The following is a 21,917-nucleotide window of genomic DNA, read 5'->3' on the forward strand; positions in this document are numbered from 1 at the left end:
TACCTCAAATTAGTCTTGATTTGACAAATTACAAAACGTTATTAACATCAGGCTAAATGACAGTGTTGGTCAAATTAGCATAATCGGTAATCATAATCAACACAAATTTCACCATCTATGCATATTACACAAATAAACCAAGTGGAGCTCACTACAGAGCCAAATGGTTAGAGCCTGATCTAGTCCAACTCCAAATCTCTGGATTTACACCTAAATCCTACTTTGCTGTGGCATACCCTACTCATTGCCACAGTTGGTTGGATTGGTTAGGTTTAGGCAGGAGGAGTGAGGCTGGTTAGCGTTAGGGTTAAAAAAGCCAAGATTTGGACGTCACACAGACCAGGCCTCCATCAGTCTTGGGGTGTGGCTTGACAAGGTGAAGCTCTATCCACTGGCTCTGCAGTGAGCGGCCTCTTACCTTTTTAAATCAGTTTCACAGATCACATTGACTTTCTGTTCACATTGTTTGTGTCTTTTCTCTACAACACTACAGGAGGTTATTAGCAACCGATTTACACATTACTTAAGTCTTTACTACTTTACTAAAAGCCTTAATGGTGCAACCTGATTTAGTAAACCATAAGTTTGAATCTGGCCAGTAATTCCACAGAACTTAGGAAGGACTCTCTATAAGTTTTGTAGTCAAGACCACATTAACTGAGTCTGAGTCATGACCAGAACCAGAGTGTATCGACACTTAGCGAAGACCAAGACCTTCAGGTGATGAACCCAAGTTAAGACCAAGACCAAGTCAGGACGAGACCATGTTAAGACCAAGACCAGACTGACCCAGAACAGTGTCAAAGATAAGACCAAGACTAAGGCAGTGCGAGACCATGTTAAGACCAAGACCAGACTGCTAATGTTCACCAAATCTCTTTGCATGTGTTTTCTTCTAGATGTTGTTTTGCAGATGAAGTCTTTGTGATTTAGGAAGCCAAATTTTATTACAGAAGATTTGCCTGACATTTTGACATTTCTTCCAGACAGCCTCAGCTTCTTCTCCCGCATTCACTTTCTTGTAGTGTGCGTGGGTAGGAAGACGAGGAGGAGTGACAACTAACAATCGTAACAAGAATTTCAAATTAGAAATGAGTCATGTTATTGGTTCCATTTGAAGCAGGAAGCTCTTTATCCAATTACAGTAATGATGTTAATACATAAATCAGACAATGCACAGGAAATGTAGTGAAATCAGTTGTGGGAGTTTATGCACTATATGAACTGATTTCATCTTTTATCTGTTTTGTATGGAAAATCAGAACCTGTAACTGTAGCTGTCTCATAAATGCAGTGGAATAAAAAGCACAAGATTTCTTAAAGTTTAAATTAGCAAACATTAAAATACCTAGTACTTAGTTCCGTTTCACCACTGGCTGTGACGGACGGAAAAAGGAAAAAAGAAAACGAGGAGACAGACAGAAAGACTTCATGAGGACAGGAGACGGATGATTAAGGAGAGAGCTGATGGAGGTCATGAGGAAGACGGGAGCGAGAAGAGAGACGGGCACGGGAGAGGGAGGGGGAGAATTAGAGAGAAAAGGCTGAGGACACACAGGGAGAAAGCCAGAGGAGACAAAGAAGCAGAAAGAAAAAGACGAAGAGGAGGCGAAGAAGAAGAGAAGGGAAGAGAAAGCGAGGAGCCAGAGGGAAGCAGCAGGAGCTGTGGGCTACCTGTTACCGTTTCAGACTCTGACAATGCCTTTATAATGGGAAAGGGAGAGCAACGGAAAGGCTTAATTCACAGACGTGTCAGGGAGAGTTAAGCCGATTTGTGATTTCGATTTTCTGTGTTTGTGAGACTGAGTGTCTGTGAGAGAGGAGGTTTTAACGCGCATGCATGTGTGTGTGTGTGTGTGTGTGTTGCTTTGCGTGCTCTGTCCACGGACAAACCAGAGAGAGGAGAAAATGAGAAAGAAACTGACACAAATAGACAATATATGTTTTTGATTTGTCCTCTGTGAGACAGAGCAATGGATGCTACCGAAGGATCTGTTACAAATGTATGAGATGATGTTTACAGATCTCTCCAATGCGTATGTTTTGGTGTATGTGTGTGTGTGTGTTTATATGTGTGCCTGGAAAAAAAACAAAAAAACAAAAACCCATCTTGCTTAAGATGGTATTGATCCTTCTCTAGACAGGAGATAGATGATATCACCCCCCTGGTTGTTAAATACGCTGATATACACTCAACGGCCACAGACAATGTACAGTAAATAAGAAATCTTGTAAAAAATCTTACAGCCAGCAGTGTTTTTTTCATGAGCACTCATTACAAGTAATAGCAACACTCAGACTGATGGAGCACTGATCTGTATCAGCTGATATTCATTACTTAGTCTTTAGTGTTGCTGATCAGAAACAACAATTGTAAAATGGGTAAGACAAATACATAAACGTCACACAGATAGTGTTTTTACTGCCTGATCCATTACAGCTAAAGGACATCTAGCACATGAAGTGCTTCACATTCCTGTGCAACCACACATAAGCAGAATGTTTCGAGTGCTAGCACTGATTTGAAAGAACCGAGTATTTGGTTTATTGCTGCCTTTTTGTTTGTAACCTCACTGAGATTCATTTTGACATTTTGTTATTTTTTTATCTTCCCTGTTAAGAATGCTGAGTATTTGAACATGCAATGAAAGCTCTGCTCAAAATAAATGGACTAGCACTGTGTCAGTTTAGAGTGAAAAAAAGAACATCATGGAGCCTTACAAATGAGAAAACATTCTTTTTTTCCCCCCTCCTTCTTCTGCAGAGGCTTCCTACAAAATCCTGTAAATCAGCTGATTCTCACGACTTTTAAACTGTGATCAATATCAGCCCTAAAAAACCCCTGAGAGCATCCCTACAGCTAGCCATTTTGCCCATCTCTATTTCTGCTGCAGGTAATAATATCCAACTTATTGCCCATCTACATTGTTGCTTCTACCCAGTGCTGATATATCAGTACCTTCAGGCGGTGGCAATGCCCTCGCTCGGACTGAAAACAGCCTGAGGCCACAAAGAGAAGCTCACACGCCAATCCTCACCTTGTAGACCCTGATGTCTCACTTCAGGCAAGAAAGCATCTGGTTATTGAAACAGCGTACTGTACTGTTCAGACATTGTACACAAAATCACTGAAAGAAGTAAGAATGGAACATTTTCTACAGAACATTTTCAAACTGAGTGTTGCTTTCTTGACAGGTGAAATATGAAAATTGGGAAGAGAGGGGGAGACGAGAGGCAGAACATCAAACAATGGCCGAGGCTGTATTCCCGACTCTTCCACTCAAACAAAGCATCACTTGTGTCGCCCGCATGAAAGAGGACCCGCGTTTGACTCAACACATTCCTTGCTGTATTTGACAGTCGGTTTCTCCATGTGAGGTTCTGTGGTTTTGGATACTGATGCTGGCGTGTGTGTGTGTTTTGTGTTGGGGTAAATGTGACACGCACACTGGAGGATACTTGCAGAGGTGCTGTGGCTCCACGCCACGGGAGTACTGCATAGACATTTCTTCATCTCCAGTGAAACGCACACACAGACTAAGCCTGTTCACTCGGTCGTTATTGGTCTGGAAAGCCTGGTGTTATAGAACATCTGCTGATGATTGAATGGTAACTATATACTGTACAAAATGCCAGGGACCCCTAATACTGTAATACTACAGGCTTGCCCACCTGAAGGGTATATACTGTAGGCAATGAAACTGTATCCACGGAAACCACAAAATTACACAAGTTATGGAATTTTATAATATGAGTACAGATAGTGTGTGTATGTGCCACTGTCTCTATGTTTATATGTGCCTGCGTGGTCTGAATGTGTGTATGTGCTCTTCTTTATCTTGTTCTGTATTGGCGCTCTATTAAGGTTTACAATAGCCACCCATAACTTCGCCTTCACCTACCTCGACTGTGACCACGGTTTCCAGATGCCCTAAGGCACTTTTCTATTCGGGTAAGCTCTAAAAGGGAGGCAGCATCCTGGGTCTTTCACTTTAATCCGCAGCATGAATCCCTCCTTGGGGCTAACAGACTGCTAGGGCAGCCCTACTATTACCAACACAGACTCCCTGCTAGACGCAGTGTGCCATAGACTGAGGCAGGAAGGCGAACTGCTCATTTTAACTCAACTAGTAGAGAAATAGCAGCGCACACTGGTGAATGGCAATGAACAAGGCCTCACATGCTGACATTGATTCAGACAGCGGCTTATCATGGCCTTTGCCATCATGTTTGAATTTGAAAAAAAGAAAAAAAGGAGTTTAGAAAAGCGTAATAGCAAACATGACAAGAACCTACAGGGAGAACGGGGATCGTTACTGTGAAAATGAAGCAGCTGAGGGGCCACAACGATGTATGTTAACAGATTAACATGTGGAGCCAGACGCCGATGAAAGATTTCTCACCTCTGGCAAAGATGTTTATCTACTGTTCGTCTATTTGTCCTCCACAATGAAATGAAAACAAGAGGGATGAAGGATCGGTCTCCTTCCACTTATTGATTCATTTGTCTGTCAATCATGTGCAATATCTCAGAGGATGTGGACTGAATTACAATAAAATCTTTTTGGCACTCAAATCAGTATTACTGGTGCTGTAGGCGACAATTACAGGTTAAAATATGGGGACATATATGGCCAGAATTGAGATTGTTTATAGAAATGCTGTTGCTTTGTTGTGCATGAATAAGTGCAAGTGTATCTGTTAGCAAGAGGGAGATCTGACTTATTAATCTGATCCATATTCTGCAAAATATTAATGAGGTTATTAGCAAAGAGAAACAATTAACTTGTCGTCATTGAGGAGGACAAGATATCTGGATGGATTTGAAGTGTGTGTGTGTGCGTGTGTGTGTGTGTGTGTGTGTGTGTGTGTGTGTGTGCGCGTGCTTGCATACAGTATGTGTGCGTATAAAAGAGGATAAAGGTGCTAGATGAAGCATGTAACAGTATTTGTCATGTCTTCATGGGAGGTCCATTCCTCTGCACGCTCAGATCAGCAGTTCTCTGACTGTCTTTTGTGGACAAATGGATCATTTCACACACAAGGATCTCTCCAGAATATTTACTCTGGTTACCAAAGCAAAAACAAAAGATTAGAACTCCAATTAAAAAACACAGCAAGATAATAAAGCCTGTCCACCGAAGCATATCGGCTTTTGTCTCCAAATGTATTTTGTTACTATCACAAAATTATTCGAGGTAATATCCAAAAGCTTATAGTGAAAATGCAGCCGCTCAGTCTCTGTGCCAGTCATCCCGTGGCACTGCAACAATATCTCTCTTACATGAATGAAACTTTAACCTCGAGCAGACGATTTTTTGCTGGCACTGGCACAGTAGCTGCAGTTGTACTCTGAAAGGGCAGCAGAGAGGAGAGAGATGGAGGGAGAAAGAGAGGCAGGATAGATGGATGGATGGGTGGAGGGAGACAAACACAGGGAGAAATGAGAGGGAGATGTATGGATAGAAGCAGAGAGGGAGCGAGGATGGGAGAGAGGGATGACAAAGATAGAGAGTGGAGAGAAAGAGCAAAGTGAGAGCAACTCAAGGACGACTGTAGCCCCGTCTCAAATTCTGCCTCGCCAGTCAAATCCAAGAGGCCGACATAATGTTCCCCTTCTGAATCCGCGGAGCGTTTTTCATGTCAAGCGGGGAGATGGGTATCACACAGTGCACCGATTCACCTCCATCCGATGAGGGCAGATAGTTATGGTTCAATTCTAAGAGGCCTAGTGAGCGTCTATTCACAGCCGAAGCCAGGGAGAACTGGCTGCGGTGCAACGGAGAGCAATTCAATAATTCACCTCCAGCATGTAAGGGCCAGTGCACTTCAGCAAATACACACTTAAAGCACATACAGTGAGGAAAAAGAAAAAAAGAGGATGGATAAGTCATGGGGAAAGACAGCAATGCTGCGCTTGGCTGGCACTGCAGCTACTCCGGCACTGTTTGGCAGTGCAAAGTGAATTTGAGAGTCTGTGCGTGTGATTGATGATCTGTACGTAAGTGAGATTTACCATTAAGACTGTGTTTCTGCACTAAAAAAATATGTATGTTTAGGCAGTTAGGCATCTGGGTGGGTGCCGTGTCTCAGTGTTTTTCTTCTGGGGCTTTCAGTTCTACAGTTTTCTCCTCTTCTGCAAGGTCTGCTGACTGACCAAAGAAAAGAGCACCGAAGGCAAGCGGTCATGCTGTTCTGACATCCCACACCTAACTGCCAAACAGAGCAACAGCATTAGAGGATCTGAGAGACAGTATGAGAGACAAAGAGAAAGTGATGATAAATAGAGAGGGGAAAAAAAGAACAATGACTGGAAGAACAAGCTGCATCCTCATTTAGCTGTCCACTTTAAAAAAACACTGTCACTTTCGATCAAGTTGCATGCCGAGTGCATTGCACATTAATTGGGGATAAACAAATTTTGAAAACTGTTCCCTCCTCTCTCTCTCTCTCTGTCTCTTACTGCTAACAAAGTGCCAGCTCCTCTGCAGGATCAAGTCCAGTGTTTCGTATGGATGGACTTGTCAAACTTAATCTAGTCTAGATAAAAACAAACACTTTTGCCCAAAGCGGCGCATGCTGCAATGTTTTCTGTTTACTATGCAACAAGCGATCTCTCGCTCAATTTGTTGCTCAACTTCAACATAGTTTAAGTGACCAACATTCAATACATCATCTGTTATTTCCGGCAAATTATTGTTTAACAATATTTTCTAATAGAGTTTGAGTTTACAAAGGCAAAAGCAGCAGAAATAAGTCATCAAACCAATGCAGTAACACAGCAGCAGCTAGAAGCTTTTTAACTATACATACAGCTCTACCAACCCTTTACATCATTTTACAAACAAGCTGAATTTGCCCTGGTGGGAGCTGCTGTACTTAACACTATTAAGGTCAGGAAATCATTTCTTAGCGTGTTCTTTATCCCAGTGGAGGCTCTGCAACCAGATCATTTGTCATGACTGTTTTCATAGCAGGCATTAATGGAGGACGAGTGATATTTTAGGCTCAAGAAGAAAGTACAGGTGACTGAGAATACGCATAAAAAGCACTGCTGCAGTGTGTATATTAACCTGTTCATCGCTTTATTGTTTCGACTATCTATCTATCTATCTATCTATCTATCTATCTATCTATCTATCTATCTATCTATCTATCTATCTATCTATCTATCTATCTATATATCTATCCATCCTGCTGAATTGCAGTAGAGTAGAAGCAGCAGAAAAGTAAAATACAAGTACCTATAAAATGTAGCATATCTGTTTTTACATTTACTTTTGTGGACTTTAATTACTGTGTAGCAGAACTATAGTTGTTCTATGGAGACTTAAAGTTTATCTTTATTTCTGCCTGGAAGGAAACCTAATACATTTTTACAATACACATACATAGACTGTGTCTATTCCATTCTGCTGTATTATACACAGTCTGACAGGCTAGCTGTGACCCCTTCCCCTTCCATGCTCGGCCACCTCCATATTGCCTGGACACCAGGAGCGCCATTGCACAACGCTCCATTGGTTTAACACGCGACACGTGGTGGGAGCCGCCAAACTGCAGCACAATCAATTGGTTTTTAATGCTTTGAGTGGCCCCCCGAGTTCTTGGAGCTAGCACGCTCGGCTAATTTGATGTGATTCACTGAGCTGGTGGCAGGCGTGTGTGTGTGTGTGTGTAAGGGGCGGCCTGCTGTGTATGTAGCTGGTAGCGGATATGAGCGTAAGTCATAAACGAAGACAGATTGGTAGCTATCCACTGATGGTGGTGACAGCTGGGGTTAGCACCTAGCAGCCGTTTGGTGACAGAGCGCCACTGAAACACAATGGAGACGGGGCCATTGGGACGGATATTGCCACATGGCTACTGCTGGCATGAAAGCATGAGGAGATGTACACCACAGTACAATGTGGCTATTGGCTGCTGCCAATGGTTCCAAGAGGCCTCATGACATAAGGCCTGAAGATGGATGGCCGTCAGGCAGCCATACGGGCTGGTTGGGAATAACCAGTATGGACCACACATATGGACCACACATACAAACAGTGCACACAAACATGTATAAGGCAAACATGAGCCGATGGATGGCTGTGTTTGTTCTGTCTGTGTGCTGACAGACAAACCATAACAACACATGACAAGAGAGTGAGAAATTGCCAGAAGATGAAGAAAATGGTATGCACATTTAAATGAACACATGCACTGATATGGATGTATGGAGAAGCACACATATACACAAACAGACATGTTACAGTTACCATTACATATGTCATATTGTGTCATTCACCTTGAAATATTGTCTACCACCCATGACATCTTCCCTTTCACAACAGGCAGACTCCATGCAGCAAAAGCAGTTAGCCTGTTAGCAGGGCAGGTTTAAAGCTGTGTGAAACCAAGTGTCACCAGGAAAGTGCAGGCCTGATTGTGAAGGTTGCGAGCTGTGGCGAGGAAGAGGAGGCCGGGCGAGTTAAAATACTCATCGGAAAGGCAGGAGGTCGCTGTGGCTGAAAGGCAAACTGAGTGGCTTGGAGGGCAGCTGCAGCTGGGTGTGGTGTATGTGTGTGTGTGTGTGTCTAGCTGGTGGCCTGCTGCGACCAGATTACATGTTCACTGTCCCACAGCGGGAGTGGAAGTGAGACGGGAAGGACTGAGTGGTAAATGGCCACAGTGGGGAGCCACGCGGCTGGTTGAGCACTCCTCCAGTGAGTGAGTGCTGGACCATCAGCTGGAGAGTCCAGTGTTTCCCAATTTGCTCAGTCACAGGGACACTCAGACAGTTGTCTCTCTGACTCAGGCTAACAATGTTATTAACACGTGTCATAAGTTGCTTGAGGCAAAACTAAATTTATTTGAACTAGTGACAGTAGTAGTGAAGTAGTGACAGAAACAGCTCATAGAAAACATTATTTTTATTTTTAGAGTGCTTGCAATAGTAACATTTGCACCAGGTGGAAATTTTCCTTCTTGCGGCAACTTAAACTTTTCCTTATTTAAATGTTAATCGATTTACTTTCTTCCTTAAAAGTGTGTGTTCAGTGTGTAACTTTTAGGGAAATGGAATATAATATGCATAACTATGTTTTCAATAATATACGATCACCTTAAAAAATAATTGTTATGGTTTTATTACATTAGAATTATCCTTTTATATCTACATATGGAGCGGGTCCCTGTGCACGGAGTCCGACATCTTGCACCGCCATGTCTGTTACAGTAGCCCAGAACAGACAAAGGGCTCTACAGAGTGTGTTTTGCCACTACGTTGCACACAAAGCAGGAAAAGAAGTAGCAGAAAAAGAAGAAAGCAGACTTACAGAAAGAATAAGAAGTATATGCCAATTCTGGCTAGGGTTAAATTTTATTTTCTTCAATATTATCATTACAATTAAATATTTACATGCATATTATGTACTGTATTCCAATAAACTTTAACTCCTGTGAATAAAACGTTATTACAATAATAGGCTCTACTTTACTGCACAAAATACTCAAAGTGCAGGGTGCGATGTACTGTTGCAGTCTTTAAGTAAAATGTCCATTTAGCTAATTTGTGTCTGTGGTACAGTAAAACTGTTTTATCATTGTAAAGAATCTCACACACGTGCCCCTGACTGTTTAAATACAATGAAGAAAGTACACTAAATGTGCTTCAGGGGCCACAAAAGGCCTCAAGCAAACATAAAGGCCTCTGGCAGAATGATTTAAAACCTCCCAGCAACCAAATGAGAACACTCATGGTGCTCGGATCAATTAAAGACCAAGGAGCTTATCGTGGACTTCAGGAGGAAGAGGGGGAGGCACGCACGACCCCATTCACATCGACGGGATGGTCGTTGAGCGTGTCTCCAGCTACAAGTTCCTGGGGACCCACATCTCGGAGGACCTGTCCTGGACCACCAACACCTCCAGCCTGGTCAAGAAAGCTCACCAGCGTCTCTTTTTCTTGAGAGCACTGAGGAAACACTACCTGTTCTCAGCTGTCATGGTGAACTTCTACCACTGTGCGATTGAGAGTGCATCCTGACCAACTGTGTTACAGTGTGGTATGGGAACTGCACAGACGCAAGGCACTGCAGCGGGTGGTGAAAACTGCCCAACGCATCACAGGAACTCGTCTCTGAACCATCAAGGACATCCAGAGGAAGCGCTGTCTACAAAGAGCTCACAGCATGCAGAAGGACCCCTCCCACCCCGCCCATAAACTGTTTGCCCTCTTGCCCTCCGGCAGGCGCCTCAGGAGCCTCCAGTCCAAGACCAGCAGACTGAGGAACAGCTTCTTCCCCAGAGCTGTGTCTCTATTAAACTCCACCCCACGCTAACCCCCACCCTCCTATATTTGCACTACTGTCTATATTTTGCACTATCTGTACCATTTGTAAATACTGTAAAAATCTGTACAATACACCTGCACATTCTGTACAATACATCTGTATACTTGTTGCACCATTTTGCACTACCTGAACATAACAACACTGTATATACTGTAAAAATTTGTACATCACATATATATACATTACTGTTAATACTCTGCATATACTCACTTTATATTCTACTGCTTGTTTGCACTTCGGGTTAGGTGCTAACTGCATTTCGTTACCCTGTACTTGTACGTGTGTAATGACAATAAAGTTGAATCTAATCTAATCTAATTAAATAATGCTTTTTGTTGGTGCAGAATTAGGGAGGCAAATCTAGGACATATTCCAAACAATACTGTTGGTAGGTTACGGAAAACATGGATCCAAAAAGCGAATATAAACACTGGGCTATTTGAGTTTCTGAAAACATTCTTGAAACATTAAGTATTTGTTGACTGAAATGTGATTTTACCAGAGAAGAAAATATTTAATAACTCATTAGTTGAGATATTCTCCGGAGACAGTGTGACCTAAAAAACAAAGTTTTGGACTCAGAGGAAACCAATGTTCTGTACTCTTCAACCGGGATGACTGAATACAATTGGATGCAATGTGACTCCATCAGCTGCATGCGGTAGCCTGTGTTGTTGTTCAAGTAAATGTAATTAATATAAATTTTTTCCTGTCTGCTGTCTGAGTTGGTATCCAGGAGCAACAGTCTACAGTCTGTATTGTGCTGTGGTCTGGTAAATGACGCTGAATCGCTTCCTGGCACATCCAACACCTATAAACTCCCAACCAAAAAAATAAAACTAAATGTGTTTGTATACTTAGGAAAGATGGAAACGTGTGGTTATCAGAATGGGATAATGTGCTTTTATAGAGCTGTGTATAGTAACTGCAGGACAAAAGTGGTGTAATCATTTAGCTATCAGAAGTTTTCATGTGGTGCTGTAATGGTATGTGTATGTATGCAATTTAGTTGGTTTAACATTTGACCTGCAGCAAAAGAAGAATGTGCCTTGAGCGTTTTTGCAGACAATGCATTTTCCTGATCGCTTGTATTGCCCTAAATAAATATAAACGTTGTAAACTATTTTCAGAATGAACATGAAATAAACGACTTCCTTTCAACAACTCTGGCTAAACACGGCAAAATGAGAAACTGGAGGCAACCCACAGACTTTCAACTCAGGGTGCACTCAAAGGAAGCTACTGCAGGTGAATGGTAGAGTACTTACTGTAGGTTGCATAACATATTGTTGATGAGGCATCCATGACGTACTCTGGACCTGAGGAGAAACACATAAAGTGTAAAATAATAGTGGCAATAGAAATCTTCCTCAATCTCACTCAGATATGACTAGTCTCCCACATAAAGAAATAAATGCTGTTCAAATATTCACAATATGTTCAAATACTCTCCAGTCTGGAGGTTTTTAATTGATTGCGTTGGTTTTAATGCATCAAAATGGCTGAATTTTACACAGATTAAGTTGTGCCAAAGAATCACAAAAAAGAATCAGAAAGTCTGGAGGCAGCAAATCTCTCTCTTGCCTTCTTATTATTGCCAACAATGAATAGAGCCCATAAATCAGAGTTCCTTCTCTATAACAACAACAACAACAACAATAATAATAATAATGCCAGTGCTGTTGCAAGAGGGGTCAAATACTGTGGAACTTTGAGGGACAGGCAGCTTGTTTTATAAAAAGTGCAAAGAAAAATAAAAGGATTGAAAGGAGTGATGGACAGAACTACTACTACTATTTTTGTGAGCACATCAGAGATATGGCAAGTTGTTACCAGAGGAAAACATATACAGACATGCTTATTTACTAATGTGGATGAGAAAGTTAAAGAGATGCTGAAACAGTGACAGAGACAATGATCAAGAGACTAGAGAGAAATGGAGAAACAAACAGAGCTTTTAGATGTGCTGGAGAGAGGAATTAGACAGCTTGTCGCAGACAAACACACAGGCTGGCCACTGATCCTGCTAAAATGATTAGATTAAACAAAGGCAAACATGGAATAATCTGCTATAAGGGCAAGCAATCCTCAGAGCCAACCCAAATGCGTGATTTGGATCCACACCTAAACAAGCTTGATATTCTATAACATGAAGCCAAGTCTGTTTGTTTATACATGGCAGTATTTGTTCTCCCCGGCTGAATGCAACAGCAGATAGACACAGGGAAAGCTTATCTTTAATCACTTATCTTTTGCATTTTCTAACTAAGATACTGCATGACCATCATGTGATTTATTTAACAGAGAACAGAGCTGTAGTCTTGAGACTTGAGGCCCCTTTACACTGTGTAAATTTGGGCTATGACTACAGATGAGACAGTATCAGAAATTTAAAACCAAAACCCCACAATGTGACTACTGCTGCAAGCCATGTTTGCAAACAAGCCGATCAGAACATGAAATTACACAGTATACATTAGACAACTAGTGTAATGCTAAATTATATGCACATTTTTACCGTTTGCAAAATCATCATTCTATATAGTTCCCCCTGGTCATGACTGGCCAAAGCTTGTTTATTGTTTTGCTATGGATGGATGGATGGATGACAAATTGATAGTTTGCACAGGTAGAATGCAGAATAAAGGGCAGCACAAAATACTTATGTTGGATGCTAGTATCCCAGTACAGATTGTCCCTATATTCTCTGATATATTCTGCCACGCTTGAAATGTTTTATTTAAGTCCCAGAAGAATTGGAGAGAAGTGTTAGAGACCGCTGGGAATTCAGAGATGATCATTTAATTTTACACCATCGTCTTGACTGTTACATTTTTGCTGTCATAACTTCAGCCTCCCCTGATGCCAGAATCTTACTGGATGTGTGTGGTGGTAAAAATGAATTGTGTATTTGGGTTCAAAGTTCAAAGTAAAAAAAATCCAAAACAATAATAAAAAAAAGGTCTACTTCATTTGGACTTGTCTAGGCTAGTGGATTCTCCTCAAGGACCTAAAAACAGCTCTGCTTTTTCCACATGACAGAAGCCAGTAAGGTGCAGCTATTCTGAACCTGCAGCAGGTGAGGTTGAGTGTGAGTAAATGGTATAATGTGGATGACCTAAGAAGCTCCCTACCTCTGGCTGAACTTTACAGCTTGTGTAACACTTAAAACAGACTGTCAGCCAACGAGCCAAAAAAAACGATCAGTGAGTCGTTGAGCCGCATGGTCAGCCAGCTGGCCACCCATCCAACCAGTCATATGTAAAGCCAAACAGCCAGCCAGTTAGCTGGTTAGTAAGCCAGCCAGCCAGCCACACATCCAACCAGCCAGCCACATATTTAGTCAGCCTGTGAGCCAGTCTTTAGAGCCAGTGATGTAAACCAGGCCATGGCTGGCTGGCTGTACTAGATGAGATCTTGGTAGTGATCTGGTCTGGACTGGCTCCTGTCATGTGGATCATCAAAGCTGTTTTTCCAAGAAACAAAGCCAATCATTGTTCAAGGTCTCCGGAGCCAGGCTTATAAGGAACACCAGGACACACATGTTGGCATGGGTCATTTGCAGATTTGATAAATCAATGCCATCATACTAGTAGCTCATAAAATATCCACTTAACATAAACATAAAAGAGGGAATGGCATATACAGACATTTCTATGCACCTTAAGATTTTCATTACAAAGGCGATAGTTTCTATTATGAAAGGAAGTGATTTTCTTTTGTCTGCTGTATATGGCTGCCTGGCATGTCTTCTCTTTTTCTTTTTCCTCTGTCTCTTTGTACTTGAACAGAAGATGAAGGACTCACCTTCCTGCCGTGACTGGCTGAAGGGCAATATTACAGGAAGCGATGGCAGAGCTGCCCGATATTGAAACTGTGAGGATTAATATTCCTCAAAAGCCTGGCCATTGTTTTTGATAAATCAATTTGGGAAGCCTTCCGAGAGCGGATTAGAAACGCGCCCTGGCCCACTTTTCTCCCTCCTCCTCTTTCCCTTACCCCTCCACCGCAGGTACTGGACCAGAGTTTTAATCAAGCGTGCCTCAAAGACGGGCACAGCAACCTTCAGCAACACCCCTCTTCACCCCTCCTCCACCTGAGCCATCGCCATCACCACCACCCCTATGATCCTTCCTCCTCTCCCTAGTTGTCTTTCTCTCCATCTGTCCCTTCTATTTCCCCATCTATCCTTCATCTCCTTTCTCTTGCTAACTATCCTTGTCTGTCTGTCTCTGCATACCAAACAGAGTCGATGTTAAACGATGTGTCTAAGCGAGAGGGCATGGTGGCAGTGCCTCTTGATGTTTAGATTCGGGCAAAGGGTGCTGCGTGAAATGTGCAGTGACGGAAAGCGGTTAACGCTCTTGACATCTCACACAGCCAATTTTCACGTTACTGTTCTGTTCTGTTTCATTACTCCACAGATCACAGCCGTGAGGAATGCTGAAATTCGCTTTGGAAGAGGAAGTGATTGTATCGAAAATAGTAAAAAAAAAAAACAAACACACAAAAAAAAAAGCCTGCCTTCATCGCATTAGCAGCCGAGGGAGCACAAAAGAGGTCAGGAAACTGGGAGGGAGGGAGGGAAGTGTTTGTTTTCCTAGACACTTTCATTCTTGATGGGTTCTACTTTTTTTTTCTACCCTGTCAGCCTTTTTTAATCCTTTTTTTGTGTTGCTTCTTTTCTGATGCCTGTTGTGTTTGCCGCCTACGAAACAGATGTCATCGAGCACAGCTGGAGTGGCGAAGAAACGATAAGAGAAAAAGAGCAAACCTCACGCTGCTACGGCAGCCTGCCCTCTCCCTTCAGTCCCCCTGCACGAAGCAAACCCTCCTATTACACATACAAAGACATAGCAATCTACCCACAATGCTGTGCATTATGGCCCACCTGATATGTGGAAACGGGGGAAGCAGCGATGAAGGGCGTGATGGAGGTCTGTGCAATCATGCGGTTGGTGGCGATGCTGTAAGGCGAGGAGTAGAACCTGAGAAGGGACAGAGATGGAAGAAGAGGCAGGGAGAAGAAGAAGAGAAGGGGAGAGAACAGAAAGAGGAGAAGCAGAATTATTTGTCAAATTCATATTAGGTATATAGAACACAACATAATTATAAAAATTCTATCTTAAAACAAAAATTGCGTGTTAACCGACAGATTTTTGTCTATACAAAGTAAGTCTATATGAGAAAGACACATACAAACACACACACATACATAGAGACACACAAACACACTGTTTTATCCTGTAGCTTGTTCAGAGCAGACTCTTGGCCATATATTATATTTCGAACACCACATAAAAGTTTCATGAAGTGGCTTATAACGTCCTCAATTGAAAAGTCGGGTTTTATCACATCAAATTGAGCTTTGTCATTGTAGGAGGTTGTCTGTATTTTTTTTTCCAATGTGGATTCTAGTATTAAGGCTCCACTGTACTGTGCTGGCTGGCTGGCTGGCTTAAGTAGCACACTTGTATGCTGAGGTTGGAGAAAACTCAATGCATTTCAAGAAGCTAAGGTTTGACATGAGCTGCAGAGAAGCGAGGTGGTAGGCTTCGCTGCTTTATCTCATTGCTGAAGGTTTATAGCGACCGAATGTTGCTGTGATCCCCTGGGAGGCAAAGTGGAATGTCCAATAGTCTCTGTCACCTGAGCTGAACATCGTATTACTGGCCGAGGATATTTGACAAGTTATGTACCAGGTTTGACGACTCAACGTTCTATTTCAAGACACAGCATCAGCTCTTTATGTTGTGTATTACATTATATCTTTACCAGCTTTAAGAACATATTTAACATTGTTTAATCAGCTTTATACTTTAAACATAATCATTAAATGTGATTCAGAAACGATGAAACATTTCAGAAGTCTGCTACAGAAAATGCATTTACGGGACCTCAAACATGAATAAAATCACAATGTCGTACAACGTATTATAGATTTGTATTTTTGTCAAAACAAAAGAAATATATACTTGTTTATTCATAGACCCAATTACTTAAGATGAAATACTCTATATACTTGAATTTACATATGTTGTCACCTTCATCAAATGTGCAAGCTCAGTTTGTTGCAAAGGAAAGCATTACCAATGCTGGGTTTTAATAAGGTCATAAGAAAAGAAAAAAATACATTTGGATAAAAATCAAGGGGTGACTCTTAACTCTGAAATACCCTTTGTGTGTTTATGAGATGATGGAATAGCTTACAGTGTCTTTTTAGACTGAATTTTGTATTAACATTTTTCTCTTTGTTGCTCTCCTGTGAAAATATTTAACAGTTTTTTTTTTTCAAATATCAATTCAAACTAGAAAATGTAAATACAGTCCGACAAAGCATAAATATTCATTATATACAGGTAATTCACAATATTTCAAATTCACTATTATCCCATTTGCTGTATGGTCCCACCGTCAACAGGGATAGGCATTGTGGTTCAGTACATAGTAAACCAGGCCGCAGATAAAGGTGGGGTCCTAGGCTTTGCAGACCGGTTCTAGCTAGTGTCGGAGGTGGAGCGGTACCATCCAGATATAGTTGGGCTCACTTCTATGCATAGCACTGTTACAGTTTCCACCATAGCATGTCTGTACTCTGAGATAGGGTGAGAAGCTCAGACATCTGGAGAGAGCTAGGAGTGGAGCTGCTGCTCCTTTTTGTCAAAAAGAGCCAGTTATGGTGCTTCGGGCATCTGATCAAGATGCCTCCAGGGCGCCCTTATTTGGAGGTTTTCTGGGCATATCCAACTGGTTTGAAGCCGCAGGGAAGACCCAGAACACGCAGGAGAGATTACATATCCCATCTTGCTTGGGAACGCCTCAGGATCCCCCAGGAGAAGTTGGAAAACATTGCTGGGAAAAGGGACATCTGCACTACCTTGTATAGCCTGCTGCCACCACAACTCAGCCCCAGATAAGTGGCAGAAAATGGATGGATGGATATATGGGTAATCCAATTTGCACTTGAATTTTGATGCAGCAGTAAGCACAACGTGGCAAATGTGAAGTGGCATTTCTGTTTTACATGTCTAGTTTCAGTTAAATTGTATTTTCACTTTCTATTTTTTTTCTAATTTCCTCCTACTATCTGCAGCTGATTCACTTAACTGTATACATTGCATTAACAGTTGACTATTTTTACATTTTCTGCTACTTAATTCACCCTATTTCCCATTTCTGAAACATGTTAATTAGGCTACATTTTTTGGATGAATGTATTTGGTGTAAATCATCCCTTTTTCAGCAGGTCTGTTGCTTTACACAACTATCTGTGGGATTAAATTTGGTGGATTTGCAACAAATCAGGCTTTTAGATTGCAGTCTGTGTGCAATGAGAGATGCTATTCATACAGTTTTTGGGTTGAGATTGACTCCCAGTCACTGGGGATAAGTGGTTTAGGAAGCAGGGAATGAGGAGCTTCCTGTGAATGACTGAGGCCAAAGGGAGATAGAGGGGAACCTCACCACTCTCCTTCCTGTCTCAGTACTGCAGGGAAAAATAAAACCCCTTGCTGGGTCATATATTTCCACAGCATCATTAAGTCATGGCATAAAGACAGAGGAACACACACATACATGAAGACCCAAACACACACAAACACACTCAGCTACCATTTGCCATTTCTCACCTGACTCAACCAGTAAAAACCGATATTTAAAGTCTATATAGATTTCCTTAATCAAACAGTAACAAAGTGCAGACACTACATTAATCTTTATGTATGGCAGGGTTATAGACTGAGGTCCTATGAGCCAAGGATTGATTGACTGTCAAGCTCTTACCCATTCTGCATTGCAGCGGGATCATATGTTAACGCCATGCCAGTCTGAAAGAGAGAGAGAAAAAAACATACAGGATTAATCACAAATTAAGTTTAAACAGCAAAAGAAAATATGACATTTAAAAAGACATTACAGAGAACACACTGGGCACAAAACAACAACTGGTCTGTAGTTTTCATTTTGGCACACCAGTGGTGGAACGTGCTGTACTGAAATGTGTTTATTAGCTTTTGGCCAAGAGTTAAGAATTATTTTTATACTTTGTTTTTTTGCACAGATTAAACAAGCAAGATTTAGCATGTTAATCAGTGAGCTGTAGAGCTTTTACTTTTTAAATAAAAAAGAATAATAAATTAACCTTTAGACAGAACTAAGCTAGCTGTTTCTCCTGTTTCCAATCTTTATTGTAAGCTAAGTTATGAGAGTCATTTCCCAAAATGGTGAGCTACTAGATTATTATAGTATTTTAGATTATTGTCTCTTACATGTTACAGTATACATAGGACACTGCACTGCATTCTGTCACTGTCTGTTTTGTATGTGTGCATCAATATGTTCCTGCATCAATGTCACCAAGATAATTCGCTGTACCTTTATTGTACTTGGGGAATAACTTAATTTATACCCTGATTCTTTTTGTTCAAAATAAATTAAATCAAAATCTCATTTCAAATTGGAAAAACTGACAAGTGACAAAGCCAATGTGGGAAAAAGCTTAGTCAATAGGACAAAGTGAATTGGTATTGAGAACACCTCTTTTTCCATTTCAATCACGTACATCATGTTTTTATGAATGACAGAAAATGAAGAAATGCCCTTTGGAGAGGAGTGAGCAGAAAACGGGGTTCTTTGTCTGCTGATGGTGTATGTGTGTGTGCGTGTGTGTGCGTGCGTGTGTGAGGCCCTCTTAGAGTCCAGGAGAGAAACCTGTGCGCCACAATCCGTCATCTGCATTCCTGAAGGTCCTCTCCCGGAGGAGAGCTAATCCGATTTCTTTTAACAGGAGGCTGCTGAGGACGGCAGATTTCATCAGCATACGCACACACACACTCCCTTTTCTTGCCCTTCCCCTTTCTCACTTTGCTCTCCCTCCCTCTCCTTTCTTTCTCCATCATCTTGTGTTCACTTCCTTTCTCTCCTTACCTTTCTCTCTCCTCCTCTGCTCTGTCATCTCTTAATCTACCCTCCTCCCCTCTTTTTGTGCCACTTTTTTTGCCCTTGTCCCTCCAGAGGGCTACCTATGCCGAGCTATACTGTTAAGGGAATAGTGGCTCAGAGGAGCAGAGGGGATCAGTGAGCCTAGACCAAACCCATGAGAGTGAGCAAAAACAGGAGAGTGAATGAGCCCTCGATGGCACTTGGGATGTGTGAGTAGTGATAGGCCTTTATGATCAATTTGCACAAATAGTCAGAGACATTTTATAGAACGCAGCTGGATCAGCCATTGCTTTTTAATCATCTCCCACTTCATTTGTGTGTTTTCACCTTCAGTGTTTATGAATGTCTGGTCGTGTGAGTCCATATGTGCAAAGGTTAGACACTAAATGTAAGATCAAGATAGTCTCACTGCATGTCTGCATGTCCATTTGTGTGTGTGTGTGTGTTGTTATGCACGCTAATAGCAGTGGCAGACATGGCCAGCTGTCTGGTGAGGCTGATAACTCCCCTAAGTGCTGCCCTTGGTTCCATGTGCAGATGAATTCCACAGCAGAGAAGCTCTGTCCGGGAACCCTGCATGGTCAAATGACTCATTACTGATGCAGTCAGCTGCTGGCTCTACTGCGACGAGGAAGAAGGAAAAGACAGAGACAGTTTTTGTATGTTTCTGTCTGAGCTTAATTACAAAACCTCATCTATATACTGTACAGACCTTGTGAACAATGTTTGGCTTTGAGAAAAGCTGCCACAGAGAGACCCAACTTTTAAAAAAGCAGCAGCGATGTATGTTGATTTGCATGCTAAATGAAGCCCAAATCCAGTTATGATTCTCACATCGTGCAGTAAATATGATGATTTTACAGAATATCTCTTCTCAAAGAGTATGAATTTTAAAAATCTCCATCTGTAGCTATGGGAAAATGCCAAAATGTTTAATGAAAGCTGGCTCCAAAGCAGCGGAGAATGACTCAGTTGCTTCTTCTTGTAGTCACTCATTTGTTCAGGTTTAACAAGTTGTGAATAAATATCTTAAATACTTTTTTTCCCCTTATGTTCACTTGGGAGCACAAAAGGCATGTTGTCGTACTAAAGCATTTTCATTGCAAAGGTAAATGCATTACACCTTACCAATAAAGCTGCCTGGAAAATGACATGTCCACATGTAAGCATCCATGTGTTTAATACACAGATCTTAAAAAGGGTCAGCTGAGGACAGACTATATTAGGCAGCTGTAAGGACACCTGTGCTGTGCTGTTCTTATAAAGGAAAACCGAGCCGAGCCATCATCTCTGTGTCCTCACACACACACACTGACCCACTCCCTTCTTATATTTTTGCAGATGCACACACACACACACAAAAACACACACACGGACATCTGTCAGGCTTTCACACAGAGTGGAAAGCCGGATGTTTTTTTCATCTACACTCATTCCCCTAGAGTAGGTGCTTGAGAAGTGTGACTTTGAAAGTTTTTGTGTGTAGGAGTGTGTGTTGGTGAAAGAGAGCCAGGAAGTGAGGAGAGAGACAGAGAGAGAGAGAGAAAAGAATGAGCACCCATGGTGCTTGTGTCTGTGTGTGTCTGTGTGTGTGTAGAAAAAAATGCAGTGACTAATATGTTTGTCAGCATGAGACAGCGAGAGACAGCACTTTCTAGACTCCCACTTTGGGTAGTTTTACAAGAAAATCTGTCATATATTTCTCAATCCTCACCACCAGCCACCCTGCAGCACTCAACCCCTTGTAACTCCTGACTGATCATGCAATGTGTTCCCTCTCTCTTCCTTTCCCTTAGTCTCAGTGAGTCACTCACTCTCTCTCTCCATATGTTGCTGTGAGATCTGGGAAGACTTCAAACACAGCAAAGAAGAGACAGAGAGACAAAGTGGGAGAGAAAGAAACAGCAAGGAGGAGAGAGCGCTTAGCGATAAAAAAAATAGCGAGAGATGAAAAAGAGTGAGAGAGAGAGAGAGAGATACGAGATATAGCGGAAAAGATAGAGAGACATGGAGATACAGAGAGAGAGTCATGGTGACGTGGGCTACTGCTCCCCCTCATCTGCCTGCCACAGGGAGCGAGGTGAGGAATGGCCTCGGCTCTGATAAACACACTAACATGTGATGCTATCTCCCATCTGCCACTGCCTCCACAGCTGACCAATGACCATAAAAATGCAGACACACACGCACACACACATATGGCATATTATACTTTCTAGTGAGAGTGTAGGTGCAGAATGCATTGCAATCTAAATGGTATCCAATGAGCCAGACCATATCTGGAGGTGGTCTGACGATTGGATCTCAGCCAAAAAGTAAGAAGAAAAGATCTGTTGAAAGGTCACGTAACTCTGCTTTTTCTTGCTCTCTCAAGCAAGCACGGCAAAAAAAAGCGACAGATGACCCCTTCCTCTGCAAAGGACATTAAGTAGTCCGCCAGCTCTGCCTGCCAAATTTGCATATTGAGATCTGATCACACTGTGGGCAGAATGGAGACAATGAGGATGATTATTAATACCAGGTGTGAATGCAAAGGCCTACTGTGTGATCAGATGTCAATATCCAGATAACGTATCAGACTGCATGTGAAGGGTAAATGCTCTGCTACTTGTTGTTAAGACTTCTTTTCTTCTTTCTCTCATA

General features: G+C 41.9%; 1 protein-coding gene across 8 annotated transcripts in view; it reads right to left on the bottom strand.

Moving 5' to 3' along the window:
- Positions 1-21,917, bottom strand: part of rbms3 (RNA binding motif, single stranded interacting protein) — a 278,332-nt gene that overhangs the window by 17,678 nt on the left and 238,737 nt on the right. For all 8 annotated transcript variants that reach the window (XM_019264208.2, XM_019264207.2, XM_019264209.2 and 5 more), the window contains 3 exons: positions 18,117-18,160; positions 15,226-15,322; positions 11,603-11,653 (listed from right to left, as the gene is read on the bottom strand). In XM_019264208.2, coding sequence (XP_019119753.1) covers positions 11,603-11,653; positions 15,226-15,322; positions 18,117-18,160 — 192 coding nt within the window. The remainder of the gene's footprint in view (positions 1-11,602; positions 11,654-15,225; positions 15,323-18,116; positions 18,161-21,917) is intronic.

This window comes from Larimichthys crocea, chromosome XIII (genome assembly GCF_000972845.2).
Source record: "Larimichthys crocea isolate SSNF chromosome XIII, L_crocea_2.0, whole genome shotgun sequence".
Taxonomy (NCBI): Eukaryota; Metazoa; Chordata; class Actinopteri; family Sciaenidae; genus Larimichthys; species Larimichthys crocea.